General features: G+C 38.3%; 3 protein-coding genes across 3 annotated transcripts; 1 reads left to right on the top strand and 2 right to left on the bottom strand.

Moving 5' to 3' along the window:
• Positions 1–298: 298 nt before the first annotated feature.
• LOC131788082 (PHD finger protein 24-like) lies at positions 299–5,613 on the bottom strand. The gene is made up of 6 exons (XM_059105153.2): positions 5,335–5,613; positions 3,737–3,956; positions 3,330–3,521; positions 2,104–2,182; positions 1,525–1,724; positions 299–988 (listed from the first exon to the last, which is right to left on the bottom strand). Exons 1-6 carry the CDS (start codon positions 5,610–5,612, stop codon positions 599–601), a joined length of 1,359 nt encoding a protein of 452 aa, XP_058961136.2. The 5' UTR covers position 5,613; the 3' UTR covers positions 299–598.
• A 47-nt stretch (positions 5,614–5,660) lies between these two features.
• LOC131788021 (tetratricopeptide repeat protein 4) lies at positions 5,661–13,499 on the bottom strand. Its single transcript, XM_059105103.2, has 10 exons — positions 13,352–13,499; positions 12,449–12,563; positions 11,424–11,585; positions 10,376–10,453; positions 9,885–9,952; positions 8,953–9,096; positions 8,496–8,668; positions 7,879–7,963; positions 7,267–7,349; positions 5,661–6,850 (listed from the first exon to the last, which is right to left on the bottom strand). Exons 1-10 carry the CDS (start codon positions 13,481–13,483, stop codon positions 6,754–6,756), a joined length of 1,137 nt encoding a protein of 378 aa, XP_058961086.2. The 5' UTR covers positions 13,484–13,499; the 3' UTR covers positions 5,661–6,753.
• A 163-nt stretch (positions 13,500–13,662) lies between these two features.
• Positions 13,663–23,696, top strand: LOC131788047 (HAUS augmin-like complex subunit 3). Its single transcript, XM_066159211.1, has 16 exons — positions 13,663–13,983; positions 14,665–14,704; positions 14,913–14,983; positions 15,473–15,556; positions 16,367–16,478; positions 16,660–16,729; positions 16,911–17,023; positions 17,448–17,532; positions 17,926–17,983; positions 18,502–18,636; positions 19,449–19,632; positions 19,927–20,079; positions 20,718–20,971; positions 21,570–21,651; positions 21,926–22,021; positions 22,134–23,696. The coding sequence occupies exons 1-16, from the start codon at positions 13,805–13,807 to the stop codon at positions 22,266–22,268; spliced, it is 1,851 nt and encodes a 616-aa protein (XP_066015308.1). The 5' UTR covers positions 13,663–13,804; the 3' UTR covers positions 22,269–23,696.
• Positions 23,697–23,699: the final 3 nt, after the last annotated feature.

Genomic DNA, 23,699 nt, shown 5'->3' with positions numbered 1-23,699 from the left:
TATTTCATGTTTGTGACCATGGTCACTATGAACACTTTCTTTTAGATCCATTCGAACTGACTTAGGTAGAGGATGGGAACAATCTTGCTCCAAGGGCCTTTTCCCTGAAAATTGGCGAAAGCCTTGAGAGTGAGGTTGAAGATGGGAATACATCATTAAGATGAACGGAAACCAGGAAATAGGAAAATTCTTTTATCCAAACTCCCAAATGAACTACTTCCAGTTTCGGAGAGAACACTTGACTTGAAGATTGAAGATTCTGAACAAAAGATGATGTAAGATAACGCTAAGAAAAGAGGTTCATTAGATCATGCTTTCCCCTATTTCAAAAGTAGTGACTCCAGCTGAAGCTTTAAACGAAAAAAGGAAAACCTGTTTTCCATACAATAAAACTTTTACTTCAGAACATACCGACTAAATCTAAATCTTATTTTGCAAAACTAACCGACTAGTATGTCATATTATACATCATGTTATGTCCTCTGAGGAGGACACCATTTTCACGCATGCGCAAGATTGGCGTGACATGCAATAAGAACACAGAGTGAAAATGTTTACGACAGGACCAATCTTTCCTGTAATTAAAGGAAATTGTTTTCTAATCATATTCAATATCTTCATCGTCTTCATCGAACTCCAAATTCAAACTGTTGAATTGTGGAACGTAAGGCCTCATTGAGCCTGTATTCGGTCGCGCGGCAAGGATGTACAACGCGTGATTTAACACAAAGTCTTTCCACTTAACCGTGGCAAACCGCTGACACAACGAGTGCTCCTCTTCATTGTCTATTTTGACATATTCAGTCCCAAGCCAGTCCCAAATCGGGACCTCCTCTTCTCGTCGATCTATCAAAGAGAGGTACCAGTTCTTAAAGACCTCTCGAGATAAATCTTTCCTGATTTCTCCTTCTCCTTCCATATCGTATTCTTTGAAAAATCGTTTGAGTTTGTAAATTTCCTGTCTTGTAAGCAAAGATGGGAGTGTTCCCTGTCGAAAAATAAGGGGAAAAATGAAAGCATCAGTTCCACGTCCGTAGGCACTGAATGCAGAGAGATAATACGGAGGGTAAAAGAAAAATGCCAAGTCCACATACGAGAAAGTTACAAATTTGAATCGCTCATCTCAGTTTTTGGCGGAATGCAGTTATTCAAAACATCATATTTCCCTTACAAGCTTTTTAATTGTCCAGAAACTAGTGGCCTGCTTTTGAACAGGAAGATCAGTCTTGCTAAGAATAACCTCTCACCATATCCACTACAAAGGAAAACTTATCAAGCCTTTTTTGCTGCATCTTCATTTCACTATTGAGGTTAATTTCTTTACTTGAGATTAGTTTTGACCAGCTACAACAGAACGTTACCTGACCCAACAAGAGGAAATTTGAGTGGGGTGAAGTGCATTTTTAAAAATCAACCTCGTACCCATACTCTATCTCCATCGCGCCCTTCACTCTCTCGTAAGAGGCCGAGACGAACAGGGAACCTGAGAACGACATTAATCACAGATCACAGAATTATAAGTACCTTTCTCCGTTCACTCAACTTCCTCACGCACATAGGAATCGCAAACTCCCACCAGTCGATAAGATCATTGTTGTTCCTATCCATGTCGTCAAATATCCGCTCCTCGATTATCACTCGATAACTAGGCATTTCCATGTCCATTAACTTTCTGTATCTCTCCTTCTGGTATGAAAGGTACTCTTCTTTGTTTATAAAAGAATCTAAGTGGAATTAATAGGAAACATAGTTAAACATGCTAATGGAATTGCCGTCGTTTCGCCTACGATTATAACGTTTTACGTCTTTTCGTCAATGTCTAGGTCAGTTCACTGACGCTAGTTTCGAACTCCCCTTCCACTTTTCGGTCGATTAGAAGTCGAACAAGTTACGCCGAACCAGGAATCATGAAACATTTCGTAATACGTTGGCGAAACAAACTTTGAGACGTTAAAGAAATACCCTGAGACGTTGGCGAAACGACCCAAGAGGTTAGCCAAACTGGTCGTTGGGGAAACGAAACGTAGGCGAAGCGACTAGTTACCTTCTGAAGCAACATTTTAGTTACGTTAGTCTTGGCTCACTTCAATATTTCTTACCGACCTTGATTGGTGTCCATTAGATCAAATGTTTCCATTATATCGATCTTTTCGTTGTCAGATAAAAGATCGAATAAATTTTCCTGCAATAAAATTCAATAGAATGAGATTATTTCATCCCTGCTGTGAACCCTTTAACTCCCAGGAGTGATTAATTTGTATCTTCTCCCTATAATATCCATACCTAATCCAGGAAAGAGATATTGAGAATTCTCAAACTTATCAGGTACAGGTTTTTGTCTTGATCTAACACCAAATTCTCATAACTAAGTTACAGGGAAATGCGTAGCAGCTAGAGGGGAGAATTAACAATCAGATCTTGGGAGTTAAAGGATTAAGTTTCAAGCTGAGAATGTAACTTTTACTTGTTTAGACTCTCACCAGTCTTAGTTAATCAAGAGAGGAAAATGAAAAAAATGGATGAGAAATAGACGATCTCTCATTATCTCATCGCACATGTGCAAAGGGTGACTATTGTATGTAGTTCACGTTGGTGGGGACGCTCTTCAAATGAACGTCCCGACAAAAGAAACATAAGTACAGTCGAACCTGTACTGAGTGGCACCGTAATAAGCCATCACCCTGTATTAAGCGGTCAGTTACCAAAGTCCCGAATTTGTTTCTCCCCAAATCACTGTAATTTTCACCTCTATTAAGCGGTCAAGGTCTCCCTATACTGGGTCCCCATAACCTGTTTCTATTATCCTCCGCCCGTTTTTAACGGTCACTGAAAGTGGGACCAATTAAATAAAACTAGGCATACTCTTTAACGTAATTTTTAATCCATTTTTCTCTCCCAAAATCCAGTTTAGCAGTATTTTCGAGCGAGATTATGTACATTGAGAGGTCAATTATGGCATAAAATGGCGTTGTTTATCGTTTTACTTCAAACGCCTGATCTTTGGAACCTGTATTAAACGGTAAATCTGTAATAAGCGGTCACCCCGCCAATCCCTGTGGGAGACCTGGTTCAACTGTAATCATGTTGGGATGTTGGGATGTTGGGAGAACACTCAAAAAGCTTGTAAATCACTCGCCTCTGGCTCGTGGTTTACAAACTTTTCTCATATTTTCCCAACATCTCACGTGGGTTATTACACCGGTAAACCGATAAAAAATACGGTCTATTTCTTAAGTACCTCATGTTGCCAAATGCAAATACTTATTATCTAATAAATATAAAACTACGGGTCGTATTGACGAGATCTCACGCTATGAACCTCAACTTACGCAATTACAGCAACTCCAGCCGATTTCTGAATTTGCAAGCGTCAGAGTTTCAGCTGCCCCATCCCCTGAAAGATGCCCTCGCTTAGCAAGACAATGAGTGTGATAAACCCTTGGGCAGATACGGCAACGATTAAGAGGGCTTTCTTCAATGGAGGATGAGTGGCAAAAATGGCAGTGCGTTTCCCATTCTGTCTGAAGAAAAAGTCGAACACAAAATAAGCTAACGTAGGTCTGTTCGAGATGGAAGGGAAAAACAGAGAGAAAGGGAGGAAACAAGGATGAAAGACAGATGAACGGACGAGCACACGAACGCACGAGCACACGAACGCACGAGCACCCGAACTCCCGAAAGCCCGAACGCGCCAATGAAGGCACGCCCACCCCTGCAAACGAATGGTTTCACTTACAATTAGCATATCGTTGTACGAAAATTCCCCGCTGGCCACCTTCGTTGTTTTTGATGACGTGGAAGTTCTTCGAGTGAACCGAATGGCATCTGTTATCGATTTAAGACGCCCCCGTCCTGCGTCTTGAGTTGAGGGAATTCTTTCACGGCTGACTAAGTCTCTCAACGCATTCCATGCAACACTTGTGTCCTTAACAACTAGTGTATCACTAACGCTGACCCTTAAGGAGACAGAAAATTAAAAAAGAAATTCGTAGATTTTCAACCAGACTTAAATAGCGGTAATCTAATTCCGTTAATCCCGTCTTCAATGCAGTTAGGAAGAGAGCACGGTCATAGGTTCGACACTCGTTGATGCCTGAACATTACTCTAGGCATTTTTCAGCCAGTGGTGTGGACAGGCTCAATTTTCGCCGCTCTCTCGTGTCCGGTCTTTGCTCTTCCCCGAGTAGGTGGGTTCGGAGGAAGGAGCGTGGGCTCATATTCCCGAACAGTGGTTAGTAATCGAGCCAAGGAGGGGAGCACTTCTTAATAATAAGCTAATAGGGTTGTGCCACTGGATGGGGTTGCGTTTTCACGACTGGATTGACTATAATGGAGCTGCATTTTCCATAGAGAGTTACTAGAATGTGGTCCCACATTTTCAGGATTTTGCAGGTAAGAAATTTCAGGTAAGGCTTTATAAGGTAGATTTATAAAATGAAGGTAAATAAGTTGTCATCGTGAAAACTTCGTTTCACCAAAAATGTACTAAAATGGGGTCTACGATTGGCCATGAGATTGACTAAAGTGGGGTAGGGGTTTTGAGAGGCCAGCGGCACGTACCCTATCAATATTGACCCAAGTACCTCCCCCCCCCCTTGTTTTAACGTTCAGGATCTTTTTCAATAATTTCTTTGTTTTAATTTCAAAGTAGACATAATGTGTTGTTTCATTCAACTCAATTCAAAGTTGTCTGAGTCAAATCAGCCAGCTGGTGTTTCTGGTCATTCACAATGAACCTGACAGCACAACTAATTAAATAAATATTATTTTGACCTTTAGATGGTGAACAAGTTAAGAAATGGTCCTCGATGAGCTGCTATTAAAGAAATTGCGAAAAGAAACCGAACAAAATACAGGCTTAGACAGGATTCGAACCCGTGCCTCCAAATGCTTGTTGCGCGCTACGACCAACTGAGCTTCGAAACCACTCACTGAAAGCGAGGAGAAAGCCGGTCAGAGAAAGGAAAAAAATAATAAATTTAAATCACTTAGCAACAAGTAAAAACTCGATCACTTTTTCCGCCCAAACATGTTAAAAGAATCGCAGTTAAATTCAAAACATCAATACATTAACGAGGTATAATCGTCTCTCTCTGCATTCATGACCAAGCTAGGTAACTTATTCACCACTAAAAAATTAGGAGATCTCGTACTGGCCCAATCTATCTAAACTGTTGGATGCGATTAGCTCAGTACGACAACATTAAAAGCAAAATAAAAACGCATATTTTTTAATGCTGATATTCATAATTACATTGAATTTTAGCATAACGACTAAATATATGACAGTTGATCCTTCAAGTAAAAATTTCAAACCTATTCCTCTATCCTCACCAGCGTACAAACTTTAGAACATCCTTCTGGGAGCTTGTGGTGTTTGGTGGTGGCGATTCATCACCAGAAGCTAGTCTCCCTATGGGTCTACATCCAAACACAGTTGATTTCCTGCGAAATTTCCGTTTAACTACCTCTTCTATTTGCTCCGATGCTTTTGTCCTGTTTGCTTGTGTTTCTTTCATTTTTGCTTTAAAAACACTTGCTGCTTTGACCGTGGCGATTGCTCTTTCAGGCTGGATATTTTGCCCTCGATGAGTGTTGACAATGTTTCCCATTTTACATTTTAGGCTTACATGTGCTTAATAAGTAAGTTCGGATGAGTGCTTTTTTCCATGCACGCTTTAATTAGCGGCTTACACAAGCAATTAACTTTACGCCACAATAGACGTGATTAACCACAATTGTCCTTAAGTATTTATTGGATTTTTAGTACATCTCGTACATGGAAATGAATTGAGCTATCACCTGCGTTTGTTTATTCTTCGAAACGAAATCACTTCTAGTTATCCATGCATGAAAAGTGTACGAGTGTTTTTCATGTGATATAAGGAACACAGAGTCTCTGGGGTTATTTAAACGCAAGATCAATGCCACTCTATAACGCACGGCATTCACGGAAAACAGCTTTTAGTTATTAGTTAGTGTTTTAATTTTTAAATAGTTTTAGTTAATGTAATTGCTGATGAATTGTTTCGTGCTTAAATAAAGATTATACATATACATACATACTGCGAGTACGAATTTTGACTTTAAGTTTCCAGCGAATTGCTAAGAAAATAAATACCTCGTGAAGTTTTACTGTGAAGGCTATGAGCAATTACATGTAAGTCTGAACAGTTATTATTGATGGAAAGAATTGAGCTTTGTCCAGAGAAAACTTGTACTCCTGCAAAATTGTCGCAATCTTGTATTTGCCACCTTCATTTTCGAAAACTCGTTCCATCGTATTAACTTCTGTTGCGTTTTTCCCGCCTAAAATAAAGAGTTTCGCGCGCGCCTTTCATTACGATGTTTGAACATTTCGAAATCTTTACATTTCTAATCTATATTGAATTAAATTTACAATATCTTCTCATTTACAATGATGTATTGAAATTTTTCGGTCACCAGCTTGAAGTAAGGTCCTTTGGAAAAGTCCATTATGTATATAAGATTTTTCTATGGACAATTACTATCCTAACGTATGAAAAAAAATGCATTGCGTTTAGTTACTGTCCATATTTTTCACGTGTGATTAGCACGCCAACATAGAATAAGTCAATACAATGTTTAAAGACAACATTTTACTGGGAGAATGGTCTCAAATCCCCGCATTGTTCTTTCACTCGAAAACATGAATCGGAGACCCTTCGGCATCTCCTCGAAGTACCTTGGGGTGCTACGGACGTAGACCCGACGTTGTACCGAATGCACGTGTCATCGCTCAACTTGACATCGCTGGAGGAAAGTTGTCCGGAATGAAGACTCTTTACTTAGGATAATAAACGACGGTGTTCTCTGTTTTACCACAAACCTAACCATCGGGAAAACCAAAGAAAAATTACTGAGGTGATTAACCAAAAAAGAGAGATAAAATATCCTCTTTGGAAATAAGAGGCCTTCCATAAAAAGAGTCTATAATCCAAAAATCTTCCTTCTTGCAAAAAGCCCTGTTAACCTCTCTTGAAAATTCTTGATGAATAAAAGCGGCGAAGGCATTGCATTTGTTATTGCGGGAAGGCATTTTTTCCATGGGGTATTGAAACTGGGATAAATCCATTATGATAAGTTTCCTGGATCGCTCGCTAACTTAAATGTTTTCCTCTTTTTTAACCTGTATTACAGACACGTTTACAGTCTTACATATGTACAGCCAAGATTTAGCAGTATTCTAGTGTTTTTTAGCTCTGATACCCGGCAAACGTGAATGATACATCTTGTATGACTCACCTCGAGTCCGATAGTATATCTTTCAGGCAGCTACTATTTTTCACCAAACAAAGCTTTTCTCTTGCCGAGTCCTCAAAATAAACCTGGGAAGAGTTACCACCAGTTTGGTTATTAGAGTATGATCACAAAATACACGCTTGCAATTTTTGCAAAGTAACTCCATGGAAAATTAAGGCTTTGCAGAAAGCCTGATGCAAGCAGAACTGTTTTTCTCGGAAATGAACGGCGTCACCGAGGGGAAGAGGAGTGCGGGCGCACTTCCCAACAACCGACTAGTCATAGTTAACCACATAGCCAGTGTGGCATATACTAAATACATATATTAAATTTCTCTCTGAATGGGGGCGCAAGGACTGGTCAATTTTACGTGCTGTATTTCACTGTGCGGCCTGCTAAATTTAAAAGTTTGTCTGAATTGACATCTTCCCTCTCTATTTAAACCAAAATAAATTCGTTTCCTTGATCCTTATACAAGTTACGGAGCCTCGTTTTCTTTTTTTTTTGGCTCAGATTTAAGGAACGCACCCTTTGACCGGAAAAAATTCGGTTCATAACTTACAGCTCGGACCTCAAACTCGGTTAGTAAGAGGTGTGCTGTTCTCATAAATTTACCTCGATATTTGCAAGAGTGTACTTCCTTTCTTTGTCCCAGGGAGGAGATTCTTGGTCAAACATGGCACACAGATGATCTGCCATTCTACAAAAACGAAACGACCACTGTAATCAACAACACTGACAAATGTTCAATAAACAGAAGATTACTTGATTTAGATAAAAAAAGGCCATATTATCATTCCAGAACAAAATGCGAATTAGAGAAGTTTTCAATTGACTGTTGATAAACCAAAACCAAATCAGTACGTCCAATTGTAACGAAGAAAAACATCATCGTTAGCCAATCAGAACTCATAATTAAAACAGGGAAACGGCTAAAAGCGCGGGAAAACGCGGATGACCAAGCCACGATCGGTATTCGTTTTATGTCTAGACCAATCAAAGAGCGAGATAAAGCACAGACAATATTTGCCTTTGATACTCGATTGTAAATTGCTCTTATAATTCATTTTGTTTTGTGAAGTATTTTTCTTCCCATTTTCGAGCGTTAGCCCTTCGTCAATGGCTCTGACGAAGGGCTATCGCTGGAAACGTCAGCTTTATAGCTCTTAACGGTGGCCAATTTACGTTATCAACTCAATTGATAATTCTAAATTACCCTATGCAACACTCACCTGTCATTCTCATTAAATGAAGATATCAGGTCGGTCTCTTCAAACTCAGGATAAACAAACATGACTGGCCAGTGAAGTACACCACTACTGTCCAAAGAGACCTTGATGTCCAGTCCCCCATCCGTCATGGGCCTCAACAGGTCATCCTCATGTTCCAAAGTGACTCCTCGGGCCTAGGAAGTTACCAAGACAATTTCTCTTCCCAATATTAATACAACATCAAGCAGACAAGTGATAAGAATAAACGAAAAAATCAATCAATCAACCAAATTCTCTAAAAATTAAAACCTTTGGTGTTTCCTAACGAGTTACATTACATGTACTTAACTTCTTTAAGTGATTAACAAATAACTTCTCCCTATAATATTGATACATCATCCAGCAAACAAGTAAGGAGAACACTCAAACTCATCAAAAAAAATCCTATCTCCTACCACTAATAGGTTGAACAAGACACCTTAACAGCTGATTTCAAAGCCTCTGCTTCAGATCTTTCTTTCTTTTCCTTTAACACTGCTTTTCGTTGATCTCTCAGCACCCTTTTCTGTTCTGCAACAGCCTTTTTCCTTAAACCCAAAAGCCTTTGGTTTTGAGCTTCAATCTTATTAAAGTCAAAGATATTTGTACTAGCAGATGCATCAGGAATTCAAATAGTCTGTAATAACTAGTCTAGCTATCAGGGAAAGGTTTTCCATGGTCTGTGTAAAAAATCCATTTACCAAAAAGCGGCTAGAGCCCAAACTCCATAGGAAATATGAATTAAACTTGTTAAATGAACCACAACATTTGGCTCAAATAAAAACTCTGAAGCTTCTTACAATTGCAAACAAAGGAGTAACAAATTCACATGAATGAAAGCTCAAAAACAACCATCTAAAACTCTGTGAAAACAAACTTAAAGTATGCAAAAAATGTCCACATTAGTTTTCCAAAGTAAAAGTTTGAGTTCTTTGACATGATTGGCTAATTTGTGAAATCAGGCGAGCCACGCATGAATACAAAAAGAACAATTATGAAAGGGGGAGAGGAAGAGAAAAATTATTACTTGGAATTTAAAAGCAAAAGATTTTCTGCAGTCTGGTCATTATCAGCACCAGACCATTTGCAGACCTCTTTATGGCTTCTGTTGCTTAAGGCCTCCATTATTTTCCTGTGGGCAAAGACACAATGGTGCCAAAGGGCTCTTAATGAAGGCCTTCTCACAGGCTCCAAGAGCTTCTGTGGTGCCAAAGGGCTGATAATGAAGGCCTTCTTGCAGGCTCCAAGGGCTCCTTTGGTGCCAAAGGGCTCATAATGAAGGCCTTCTAACAGGCTCTATGAGATGCAAAACTTGGGCATGCTGTCAAAGAAATAGCAGCTAATAAGTGTTAAAAAGATGTAAAAGGATACAGCTAATCCCTCATCACACCATTTTACAGCATCCTCAAATTTTTGAAGCTCCACACAAGCAGTGGCACCTACAAAGTAAGTGACACATTATGTCAGTTTTAAATCCAAGTGGCTTACCTGGCCAAAGCTTAATAAACCTGTTTCTGTAGAATGAAGCAACTAAATATTTAAACATGCACTCAATTTTATTTCCCTTTGTTAACCCTTCAGATCCTTGTAAGATTTGATTGTTAATTCTCCCTTCTAGTTGCTACACATTTCCTTGTAAATAAGTTACAAGAATTAAGTTTAAGATCAAGAAAAAATTCCTACCTAATAAGTTTGAGTATTTTCATTACCTGTTTGCTAGATAATGTATGGATGTTATAAGGAGAGGTTAAATCTAAGTCACTTCTGAGTGTTTAAAGGTTATTTCAAGATAAAGGAAAAAAATCAAACTAGTTTGAAAAATTTTAGAGCCCCTACATGTGCGTGTACACCTATGTACTTACCCCTTATTAAAGCCTTCATGTAAGTTGGTTCTAGCTTCCTCGCAGCTGTGGCATCATTAAGGGCACTACGATTATTTCCTGTCAAAAGAAATTAAGGATTCCAGCTTTAATCCTACGTGGAGATGTGGCATCCATTCTTTAGACTTATTTATTTGCAAAAACCTTGAGTCCTTGTGTTCTAGTGAGCTTAAAAAACCTACAAAATGAAGAAATATGGACAATGCTCACAAAATGTGTTTTTTAAGGAAATGATGATTTACATATAAATCATTACAATTGTTAGTGTTGTCAACATCATTATTATTATCATCATCAATATTACCATCATTATTATTATCATTATTATTATTATTATTATTAACAACTATTCACCAAAGTAGTGGTGGTTAGTGGTGAATACTTACAAAGCCGCAAAGCAGTGAGTTAAATATCTACCACTGGCCATCAACACTGAGGTGAATGGTTGTTTTAGTATAATACTAAAACAGTGTGAGATAATTGAGTACAAAAAGATGACTTTAACTAATTCATTCCTGCAACAATTACAATATTTTCTAGTGGAAATCAACACCCTTTGCTTGCCAAGGTAAATAGCAAAGGATATTCAGAGTTTGAGTAACTAATCAGCGCATGCCATCAACTCTATTCACTGCTTTTGTATATTCTAATTACTATTATAGTCATTTTTAATCAACAAATAAATGTTATTGTCTTTAGAAAGCCTCTTTTCTTCTTCAATTAGCGAGTCTCCATTTAACTCAGTGTTCAAACATAAAATTTTGCTGCTGATAGGATTTCATTAGGGCCCTCTTGTGCAATGTATGCTATCCAACTGTAATATTGCTATTTGATAAATAAGTGTTGACCAAAAAAAAACAACAATGGAGAGCAATTTATTCACTGGCCAGATATAAGAGACTTTAATTCCAACAGTTTCCAATTAAAGACAGGTATTTGAAATTCCCTGCACAAAATGTTACATCTAGTACCATTAGCAAAAGGTCTGTTTCAATTTGCTGGCAACAATTGTAGGCATATCAATACTAACCCAGACATATTTGTGCTGTTGCTCTGTTTGTGTAGAGGATGGCATTGAGATGAGCATCATCACATTTCACCTTGATTCCCTCAGTATATGCAGCAATCGCTTCCTTGAATTTTTTTCTGTTGTACTCATAGTTACCATCTTCTTTGTATGCTTCTGCTCTTGCTGTAAATAAAGCTTATATTAACTCTGTGTCATGCACTCTTGAACTAATACCCTTTAACTCCCAAGATCTCAATTAGTAATTCTCCTTACTGTCTACCATACAATTTTTATAATGTTTGTTTGGAGAATTTGGTATTTTATCAATGAAATAATAATCCCCTAATTCATATATTTCTGTAACCTCATCACTTGTCTGCTTGATAATGTGGGGAGAAATTCTCTCTTGGTCATTCATGGGAGTTAAAGGGCTAACTCTTAAGATCATTAATTATTTTCACTGTTTTTAAAATACATTCCTGATAATTTTTCAGCTCTCAGAACCAAGTGCTAAATCATACAGTATGCCCCAGGAGGTTCATATCTCTCTTTCTTCTTAGCATGATTCTGCTTGAACATTGCTACATGGTCAAGAAAAAACTTACATTAAAATAATTTTGTCAAATTTTAGGTTTCCTTTTTTTATACCTAATTCATATAGGTAACAACATGATTACCAGTGCAATTTGGTTTTAATAAGTACAATCAAGTAATTTTTCAAAGACAACAAAATTACATGAACGTGTAAGGCAAATGCATTAGGTAGTCTTTGAAAAATTTAAGTGCTTATTAATTTTTACACCAAATTGCACAAAAATCATGTTGCTAATTGTTAATAATTTACATGAAAAATGAATCACAGAAAGTCAAGACGGACTAAATTTTTGCAATATGTGTGCTACTTGTAATTTGCACCAATGTTACAACTTTATACTTGTGTTACAATTTTGCACTCAAATTACATGAAAATTGCCCTCATTTTTCACCATTCAGACGCACATGATTTTTCCAAGTACATCATTATTTAATAAATACTTCATGCTTACCTACAGGGTCTTCGTCTTCATATTTCATAGCTTGAAGGGCTGCTAAGGCTGGGTTGTTATCTATTTCTTCCTGTGTAGGAGTTTTTGTCATAAAAGCAGGTGTTTTCTCAAATTCCTAAAACAAGACAGAGAGTGAGTCTCACAATATTTGAGAAAGCTTTGGGGACTGCATCATCTCCCGTACACTGTCTACAATTTTGGTTTTGAAAATAAATTGATGTGAAATTTCTTCACTCTCATTATTCTGTCTTCTCGCAATCTTTTTGTCTGAAACTGTACTGACATTGCAAGGAGAAATTCCTTGTGGGTCATTCCTGAGACTGAAAAGGTTAACACTTTGACTCCCACAAGTGATCAAAATGTAACTTCTCCTTACAATTCTAATAAGTTATCTTGTTAACTGGTTACAAGAACAGACAAGCTTATCAGCTCTAAGGCATTACTTTGGAATAAGACCAAATTCTCCTGCCTAATTACTGTACGTGTAACAATGAAATGTACAGCAGTCAGTGGGGAAAAATTCCAATCTGATCTTGGGAGTGGAACGGTTAAAAGAAACGTGATTGATTTTCTTGTATCATCTGATGATGTCACTAATATGTTTGCTGATGTCTTCCCCACCACTCCAACCTGCGGCTGGCTAACAGCTGACCACTACATGTGTATCGGACATTCATGCCCGACGAGGATTGATCTCCGACTCTGGAGGAATAGTTTCCAGAGCCAGAGAGCGTTCATTTCTGAGAGTATCTGCCTGATATCACAAAAAATCAAACTTGCATGTTATCTTTGGTTCCTCGATTTCCATGATTCGCTCGTAGAAAACCATCGGTACACAATACCGAGCTGAGTGAACACGTGTGAGTTAGTTCGGCATGTTTTCATGCATATCAACAATCATACCTCTTCCCAATTTTCTTCTGTGAAAGTGATGACACGCTTTTTACCACTGGACCTCTCTTTCATGAATTCATCGATTTCCTCGTCGAGTTCAGCGGCTGTCTTCTTTGTCGCTGTTACTGTTTTGTCTGCCATGTTGGGAACTCGAGAAAGAAATCTTACAGGCGCTTACCTGATAAAAGAACAACCGAGGAGTACTAGAAAGGGAGACTCGTTCCTAGTACTCCTCCTTCCTCTTCAACAGCTTCGATTGATTGGTATTGGTAACGACAGCTCTTCTATGTCATGCGCGATGGTTCTACGCGGGAAAACCAAAATGGTGCACACGTAATTCTCTCTTCTTGCTTTCGCTGGTCATTATATTCGGTATCCAATCTCTTTTAGACATATGTATGGAGAGAGAGTAGGAACCGAATATTTTAAATCAGTTTCCATGTGAGGAATACATACGATAGAATGAATCAGGGAGCTAAGGTACTTAGTGCGTTGTCTCGCATCGGCTATCCTAAGGCAAATCAATTTGAAGGAGACAGTTTGGAATGGCTGTTCGATTGCGAATCAATCATTCCATTCCTGGAATGGTTTTTTGAAAATATACACGAGTCAAATGTGGTATCTCTTGAAGATCTTAAGAGGTGAGAGGAATAGAGACTTAAGAGTCGTTTCGCTAATGACTACAGTAGTTTGCTACTCTCGAGTCTTACAGCTGTACATGTAGGTAGTTTCCCTAAAGTCTCAGGGCAGTTAGCTAATGTCTCGTCGGTTGTTTCGCCAAGACTTCAACGAATCGATCTCATACGTTAGCGAACTAGCTGTTAGCGAAACAACCGCAATTCATATTAAGAGTGTCTATACATATACCTCTTAATTGTTATTATTATTGTGCCCAGAAACACTCAACGCTCAATCAACCTGTGGAAAAAGGAAAACAACAGTCACAAAGATAACAACAACCTTAAGGTTTACATGCACAAGTAACATAAGTAGACACTGTCCTTCACTATAGTGTATCTGCAAGAAATCTGTTATTTACACTGTACATCTGCTTTTTTCTCAAAAGCCCTGTAAAAGCCTCATCTCTAGAAAATAAATTAATTTAACCTTTCACACCCTAAAACCAACATGCATATTCACTATACAGTTCTTCATGCTTTTCCACAGTGTTGAGAAGGAGAATTTGTTTAACAATCAATAGCTTTTTTAGTTGGTGTGATACCAGGGTGATAATATTATTGTAAGGAAGAATTAGATGCTAACCACTCAGAGGTCAAAGGGTAAAGAAGCATTGTACCTAAATTGAATCCATTATTTTGCAGATTTGATGAACTGCAGTCATCTGGTGCACATATTCTTGAGGTTGGTTGTTTTCCACTATCTACTCATACATGTAAAAGCTTGTACAGCTGTTGGTAAGATAGCCTCCATATAGCTCCAAAGGAATCAATGCAACTAAGGGGATGAACGTATTACCATAGTCTTTACTGTCACTCCAAAACAGAATAGAAAACTACATACTCACCATGGGTATTTTGTTAAGTAGTTCACACAGTTTATATTTTTTTAGAGTGATCAAGTTGAAAAGACTTTGTCAATATTGATGCATGAGGAAGAAGAGTTTTCTGGTGAAACATTGAGGTAAAGTGTACATCCCCAATCCATTTGCCAGCACTGTTGTATTATTACTATTACTATGTTTTGATTTAATCATATGTTAAGCATGCTTGATTTTCTTTTGATGTTTCATTGAGAGTTGCTTATGCTAGTAACATATTATATGGATTACATGTCCTATATGTTATTAACCAAATCTGAGGTCAAGATGGCTGGATATTGGCAGGGTTCTTTTTTTTGCATTTTTAAGGACTGAGACAAAATTGGGGTCCATAAAGATGCACAGGAAGTTATGAGGCTGATATCCAGCCATCTTGACCAACCAAGTTTGGTTACAAGTTTTTTTGCTGCACAGGATCAAAGTGAGCAATTGTAAGGGAGAAAGATGACCCCATCTGGCTCTCTTGGGTAGCCAATCAGAACACAGGATTGGCTTCATACTGCCCAAGGGGTGCTTTCAGCAACATATTGTCACAATTATTAATTGTGGCATTTTGCATTTTGTATTGGCAGAAATGAGGTTGACTTGCTAGGGAAAGAGGTTCAAATGGTAAAACAGAGACTACAAAAAATAGTTTCACAAAGGAATAAATTAAGGTAAGATGCTATTTCAATGCAGTACATGCAATTTAACTGAGTTAACAACAAAGAGCATTAGTGTTCTCAAGTAGTCAGTGGGTTTTTTTGCATATGAGCATGCATTGGAATTCCATGGGCTCTTCCTTTGAGGCGTTTTTATGTGTGCTGTGAGCAAGAAGTTGTTTGCTGTAACAAGTGGCAGCTCCTGGATGTTCCAGGCACCCAACCTCCACTTAGCAATGCAGTTGTTAATTGATAAATGTTTAATTTTAAATACCAAACAACTTATATAACTAACCTATTTCTTTCTGTATACTAAGATAACAGTACAGACATTCTCTCTTTCCAAGCTTTGTTTATTGTACCAGTCAAAAGTAATCAGCAAAAAATGATTGCATGAATTGAATAAAAAACTTTTCTAATCACTGTTTTTGTTTATGTGACATGTTTTCACCCAAACAACAGATAAAGTTTGAAAAGAGGATCTTGCTTGGAGTTTGTTAAATTCTAGACCACAGTGTTATACACAACAGTACTGAAATGGGAAAGTTATCAGTACAAGAATGTTTGAAATTTCTAATTTTCTTCTCACACTACATCCATTCAGCCAACTTGTTTCCTTTCAATAAGGTTGTACAGTTCTAGGCTTTTTTTCACATTTGTCTCTGTTGGTTTTGTCTTCTCTCTTTCAACTCTTTACTGTTGTACATTCAATTAGCATCTTCTAAAGCTAATATTATGCAACCCATCCATGTAAAACAATGGGTATCCACACTGTAACAGTACCTTTTTGTCAAGCCAACAATTTATGCTTTTGTACCTTTTCAGTCTTCATCATGCAGGTTTGACTCACAAACTTTCCAAACTGAGTGGTGTTGTTCAGGAACATAAACAAAAGTACAAGAGCAGCCTTGAGTCCAGTCAAGCAGACAATACTCAGGTACATGTCAAAAAAATATTTTGTTTTGAAACCATTTATTTGTTTCAATTATCAGTGTATTCCATCAAACTAAAACTTCTTCTTGTTTTACTTCTTGAGGCCTGTCTACAAAAGTATGGTAAACTTAAGATACTGAGGTAATAATATTCAATTAGTTCTCTATTTTTCCTTAAATCTTCAGATGAACTCCAGTTTGAAGCAGTTGGAACAATCTGTTTCACAGATGGTAGCATTGTATAGGGGAGAAGAAGGTGAGCCATCAGACATGTAGATTGATGTAGACTGTAAGTAAGCACATGCATATCGCCCCTTGTGAAACTAAATCGATTAACCATAAATCATGTGCATCATACATACCTTTTTTCTTTTGTAAATCTTGCATGTACAGTGTAGATGGTCACACAAATTTTTGAAATTATCTCCTCATTCTAGGTGGGAATGATTCAGCTTCATTTTTATCACAGCTGCCCTATGACAGTTACTTCACATCTGAGGAAAGATTTACTGGAGAACTAACTGCTTATACCAGGAAACAGTTCTTTGAGGTAAAATAACAGTACAAAAGAAAAGGCAACCATCAAAAATTGAGAGATTCAGTGTAATTAACCTTTAACTACCAAGATCTTATCAGTGCTTATAATTCTCCTTGCTGTCTGCCATACAATTCTTATGATTTTGCATGCAGTTCAGAGAGTTTGGTATTGGATTAACTAATTTAAATCCCTTAATTTATATTTTTCTTTATTCTCATCACTAGATGTTTTAGAATGTATTGATGATGTACAGGATAAATTTTGTCATGTCCCACTCATAGCCAGCTCTTCTTAGCATTTTACACAGCTATGATCATGTACTTGGGTATAATTAACCAGACATAATACAGCTTATCCTTAGTTTGAGGTCAAAGTTACTCAGCTTTCAGATATTTGCTTTAAAGGGTTGAACATGCTACAATTAAATTTTTTCCAGGGAATTGCTGAGATGGCAGGAGGACAAGAGAGATCAAGATATGAATTACTGGAAATAAGTGATCCTTCGACTCTGCTAGTGAGAGGTACAGGGACTGAATCCTACAGTGTCTAACTGTCATGTACCTACACTGTAGATTTGTGTTGCACAATATTTTTGTATCATAAGTTGTGATGTTCAAAATGTCTCTCTCATACACTTAGACTGAAGTAACTACTCAGGCTAAATTATCCAAGAGGGGAGAAGTTCTGATGTACATTGTAAATTTTTTATTAACGTACTGCAGCTGTTGTTTTCCTATGTTGACGGGAAAAAAAACTGATTTCTAACATTGTCCTGACGTGCGTGTCTGCCTCCTTACCTCTTGTTCTCTTCCCCCTTCACCTCCTTTTTCTTATTCATACCTTTCTCCAGATTTCCCTTCTTGAATTTAATCTTCCATACAATTTTCCTGAAATATCGTTTCTAATTCTCTCAGGTGAGAATAATGAAGTTAACCTCAATGACTGTCAAGAGCTTGCAAGACTACAATCTGTGTAAGTTTGTATTTAATTCAACCCTTTACACCCAAGCATCAGTATGCATATTCTCCATACTGTTCTCTGTACATTTTCTAAGGTGCTTATAAGGAGAATTTGTTTAACAATCAAGAGCTTCTTTAGTTGGTGATTATTTTCTTTATTCTCATGACCCTAATGTTTGATTCAGGGGTGATATTGTAAGGAGAAATTTGATGTAAGTCACTGTTAGGGGTTAAAGGGTTAAGTCTTTGACTATTTAGATAGTGCAACTAGGGGATCAATATCAGTATCTCTGCAACTGCCCACCTACCCCTCCCCTAACTCAACAACAGTCAATTGATAACAAGTTAGGGTTATTGCTGGGTTAAGGGAGGGGTAGGTGGGCAGTTGCCCAGATACTGATACTGATCCCAACTAGGTCATGCAAATTTTGCACTGGGTAAAAATAAAATGATTCACTGTACATATAATAAAACCCCTTTATTTCAATATACATGGATTATAATTATTTTCTGTTTTTTGTGTGGTCTCAGTTATGCCTCAAGTGAAAGTAGAAGAATTCACAATATGGCTACAGCATCGGGAGTTACTACAGCAGTTAGAGTAGCTGAGGAGAAGCTAAAAAACTTGTCATGGGAAACAAACCCCCCAAGCAGTGATATGTTAAGGTCAGTCACATTTACACAACATTATACCAATATCTTGTTTTTGTTGTTGGTAGTTATTGTAGTAAACATACAGTAGTGTGAAAGAGAGATAGGTTTAAGATACTGTATGCCGTGATTAGCTGTAAGTTGTATTTTTACTTATTTAATTAGTAATCAACCTGACCTGATTGCTGGATTAGCTAGATGCATTACTCACATGACAGAATAACATATTAAACGTTTGACTGACTGACTGACTGACTGACTGACTGACTAAGAACTGGTTCTTTGACTTACTGACTGACTAACAGCTTGACTGACTGACTGGCTGCTTGTTGGACTGAATACTGACTGTCTAACAATATTTGGCTGATACTCGCTCTGTTGAAGAGATAAGGCTTGAAATGACAGCTTTAGAAACTCTTTACCATTGTTAATTAACATTATCAACTCAGTTGATAAAACCAAATATCTTGTTATACCCCCTATGGACGCAGCACCAAAGTCTCTTTAGAAACTTACCCCCTTTATTCATTTATCCGACTGAGAGACTGAGTGACACTCATAGACTCCTTGTCTGACTGTCTGACTGACTAACAGCTTGACCGACTCACTGGTTGTTTGCTAGGCTGACCTACAGACTGTCTGACAGAATATCACACAGACTCTCTGTCTGTCTGACTGATTGACTGTTTGACTGACAGCTTAACTGACTGATCTCTTGGCTGACAAACCATCCACCCATCCTGTCAACCATCCAACAAATTTTCAATTGATACTCTAAAACCTATGCTCTTACCAACTTTCCTAAATCAGTATCTGTTTCTCACTAGTGCCAAATTGACTGAGGTACAAAAGGCTCTTTCCCAAGTCAAGATGGAGATTGGAGAGCTCACTGAGAAGGCCCTCCCTGGGTTGGTGCAGGAGCTAGGGGAGCTCCAAGCAACAAGTATCTTGAAAGGGGACTATGAGTTGAAAATAGCAAGACAAGACTACTTCACTTCCAAACAAGAGCAGGTGGGTTTTTCTTTTCTTTATTCCTCTCATGTTTGCTTACATGAGGCTTTCAACATTCTGATCATAGCAGCGTATAGGACGCGTGACATATATGGAGCTAGAAAAAGTCAGTACCATGGTAATTTAGTGTCAACAACTGAGCTGAAAACGTTAATTAGCTACCGTAAAGGGTAAAAAAGCTGACGTTTCGAGTGTTAGCCCTTCGTCAGAGCGATTGATCAAAATTCCTCCATCAGAGGTTTTGACAAAATTGCGATTTGCTTTTCCAACAATCTTACTTCTTTTGTTTGTTAGGTCATCACCCAGCTTTTGCTTCAACGTTCTCGGCACGAGTTTCTCTCAATGGCACTTGAGGTTGAAGGACGCAAGAACCGTGACATTCATCGTTTGTTTAGCACCTTGGAGAGTACACTTGGTGATGCAGTCAATGGAATTGATGCGCGATTTGTATCCTGTACATACAGTGACCAATTCTTTCAAGAACAATTGCAAAATTCCACAAAAAAGCATACCTCTCTTCTGGTAACATTTTCAAGTTGAGCTTCAATCATGGCACAAAATATGGGGAGGCCTTTGCTTTTGCACCCTTACGTTGTCAATTGTAATCTCTCAAGCGCAGTTGTCATACTGAGTGAAGGGGATAAGTTTCTAAAGAAACTGCTGTGCTGTGTCGGTGGGAGAGTATAACAGGGTAATTTGGTATTATCGAATCAGTTAGTGATACCAAATTACCCTGTCATATTGAGTGGATTGGAGGGGACGTTTTATACCACCGATGGTGACATTGTGCGGTGCTACATTACATACAGTACCTTAGATTGTATACGTGAGCACTGTAACATGAGAAGTTTTTTCAGTGTTAATCAAATGATGGCACATGGCTTTAAACATTATTGTTTACGGAAACGAAACTTCGAACGTCTGATATGGGGTAGTGAGTGCACATGACCTTTTACATGCTTAGATACCTCTTGACAGTTACAATGCCCTCAGTTTAGGTAGTTTCACGGATAGCTTTTAGTACTGTATTTTCTCGCTTGAGAAGTAACACACTGTTCAGCTTATTACCTTAACAATTTCCAAAGACAATTATGGACGAACATGCCCTTCACCCTCCCCACCCATCCCGTGGGACAATTGACAGCCGAGACCATTTTATGGAGGGGTTGTATCGTGTTCTTGAAAGCTCACCCAAAGGGGAGGAGGAAAGCAAGAAGGAGATTTTTCTAGCGTATAGTCAGCTTGTGGAATGGAGTCAGCAGTTAGCTGGACAGCTGGAATCATTCACTATGTCCCTGGCCACCTCGGGCAGCAGACAGGAGGAAGCCTGGAAACAACTGTAAGTTCTCATCATTCGCTTGTCTTACGTTTTGTTTGAATAAACTTGTGTATTTTAACTTTAAAGCAACTTAGCGACTGGTCATAATTTATAGTCTGGGGGAGGGGGGAAAGGAGGATATTGGTTGTGTTACAGTACAATTTAAAAAATGTCCTTATTTCCTAAGTTTTTTGAACTTGGAAAGCTGAAGGCGTTATCTTTACAGAGTCAAGGAGGGTTCCATGGAATCTGTACCGCTGGCAGTTATCGTTATGACGCGACATCCGTGTCAGTTTTTAGACTCAAATTGTCGGATTCTGGGTGTTCTTGTAGAGATTTAAATTATGACAGATGGGGGAAAGTGAGACTGGTTGTGTGAAGGGAATACAAAGACAAGTTTGCAGAATTTAGTGACGCGTTGAAGTTTACTGTTTGCGTGCGATGAACAACACGCCATGCATGTGCTGTGAGATGCACGAGCGTCAGCATGCAGCCACTGACCTACATGTGTGAGGCTCAACAACGTAATGGTATTTCTGAAAGTATCATTTAATGGTAACTGAGAAAACTAAACATGTTCAGCGTCGATCAGTAACTAAATCTTTTAACACTATTATAGGGAGAGTAACCTTAAACAGGGTATAAAGACGATGTATGGAGAATCTGCCACGACTGGTGGTCTTCCTCAGTTGAGTCCACAGGTAATGATCATCCTGCGATAAAAACTAGGTTATCTTAAACACCGTTTAAAGCCGCGATTTTAACGCGGTTGTGTGACACAAGCATAATCATTTTCAGGCTACGTAACCTTAAACGCCTTTTAAAGCCGGATTTGACTGCAGTCATCTTACATACAGTATTCCACCACGGCACAAGCATAATCCTCTTTGTTAAAGAACGTTCGTTCATTTTCTAACGTTAATAGAATGTTCTTTGAGCGTTTAATGACTTAAATTTACTTTGCTTCCTTTTCAGCGTATTGCAGATGGTCTCAGTCAGCTTGATGAACTTCTGGTCACCTTAGAGAAGTCCATTAAAGATATTATCAAAGACTGTGAAGCCAAGAAAAAGGTAAAGCAACGAATACTTACATTGTGGACAAACTCTTCACTGAAGTGGTGGAGAATTTTCAGTGTCGTAAGTTAAGTTTCCGTGACATCGTTTTGATTTTTTTCCTCTCCAGGTCCTTCGCTCTGACAACCTGAAGCTTATGGAAAGGGAGCTGTTTATATATTTCTTCACAGACCCTCCACGTCTGAAACGTGCCATCGCTGAGTTATCAGCCCGCGTGGACGCGCAAATAGTCTCCTCAAAATGAGAGCTGTGTACTTCTTAGTATAGGTAATCACATGAGGCCAAGTACTATTAAGGATTAATTGCACGAGAGTTTTCAAAATTTTCCAAAATTTGGAAAATTTTGAAAACTCAAGTGCAATTAATCCTTAATAGTACGAGGTCTCATGGGATTACTTGTTTATCAATAAAGGGCAAAATTTATACGAAGGAAAATCACGTGTGCAGTCTATTTTTATCTGGGAAGCAACGGATTAGCAATGCAACGGATTAGCCAATCATTAACAGGTAATAATGCCCTCGATTAAGAAAAAAATGCCCTCTCTCTCAACCAATCAGCGCTCAGTAATTTTGCCCTTTATTGATAAATGAGGTAAACAGCTGCATTGACAACAGCCTCTGCTCAAAATACGAGCCTTTAAAAAACCAAGGTTTTTTTACTACGTTAAGACGCATAGAGAAAATAACTTTACTGAAAGGTCTCCCGCTGTGTTCCAAGTTGTGCGTAGTTTAAAAAAGATGCTCATGAAAGCCGCAAAGTGGTTCTCTTAAAACTACCAGAGGATCCGTGACACACAATCCAAAATTCCTTTATTCGCTCTGCCGAAGTGCTAACACCAGCTTTAGAAACTCTTTCACGTGGCCAAATTAAATTATCAACTCAGTTGGTAAAACCAAAGTAACTTATCGTACTTTCACCAACGCAGCACCACAGTTTCTTTAGAAACTTACCCCCTCCCCCTCCCTTTATACAAGCAGATCTACTCGAGAGGAATTGAACAAGGCATTTTCAAGACTTCAAATACAGCGTCCTAAACCTCTTGTTTTCTGCAGGAAACGAGATATTTGATCGGCCCAAACTCACGAAACAACACTGGTCATTATCAACAGAGGTCCTGGGTATGACGGGAAAGTAAAAAACAGTATCCTAAGATACTTCAACTCGTTGTAGCGGTTTACTTCGTCAGTGACTGTAAATATATATTGTCTAAATCGTTATACAGACCGAGTACATGATTCCGTTATCGGGAATGCCTTAAGAAATATTGTTCACGAGCAGTTTGTAAGTAAAATTCTTCTCTTTTCCCAGCCCTCAAAGGTTTTTGAACCTTCTCTATTTTTCCCAGGCTCACTCCGAAGGGAAGGTGGGAAGGGATTGGGGGAAAGGTGGGAAGGAGTTGAGGAATGCAAACTGAGTTAAACCTTCCTCTCTCCTTTCCTAACCCGTTTGTAAATCGACCGGCCATCCCTCAATGAAGTGAATCATTGCAGTTCGATGTAACGAAAACCAAAAATAACTTGGTTAAGGAGACAGTTTAGATCCTAAAGGAGAGACGAAATATAGTTTTATGACAAATGTCCCTCTCCCGGTTCAGTGCAAGTTGTTGTTACTTATGTTGTGTTGTTGTTGTTGTTGTTGTTTTTTTTTTCATCATTTTTATTATTCCTGTCTCTA

This window comes from Pocillopora verrucosa, chromosome 12 (genome assembly GCF_036669915.1).
Source record: "Pocillopora verrucosa isolate sample1 chromosome 12, ASM3666991v2, whole genome shotgun sequence".
Classification (NCBI taxonomy): domain Eukaryota; kingdom Metazoa; phylum Cnidaria; class Anthozoa; order Scleractinia; family Pocilloporidae; genus Pocillopora; species Pocillopora verrucosa.
The sequence above is the reverse complement of the archived record's forward strand: the minus strand, read 5'-3'. Positions and strand labels throughout refer to the sequence as shown.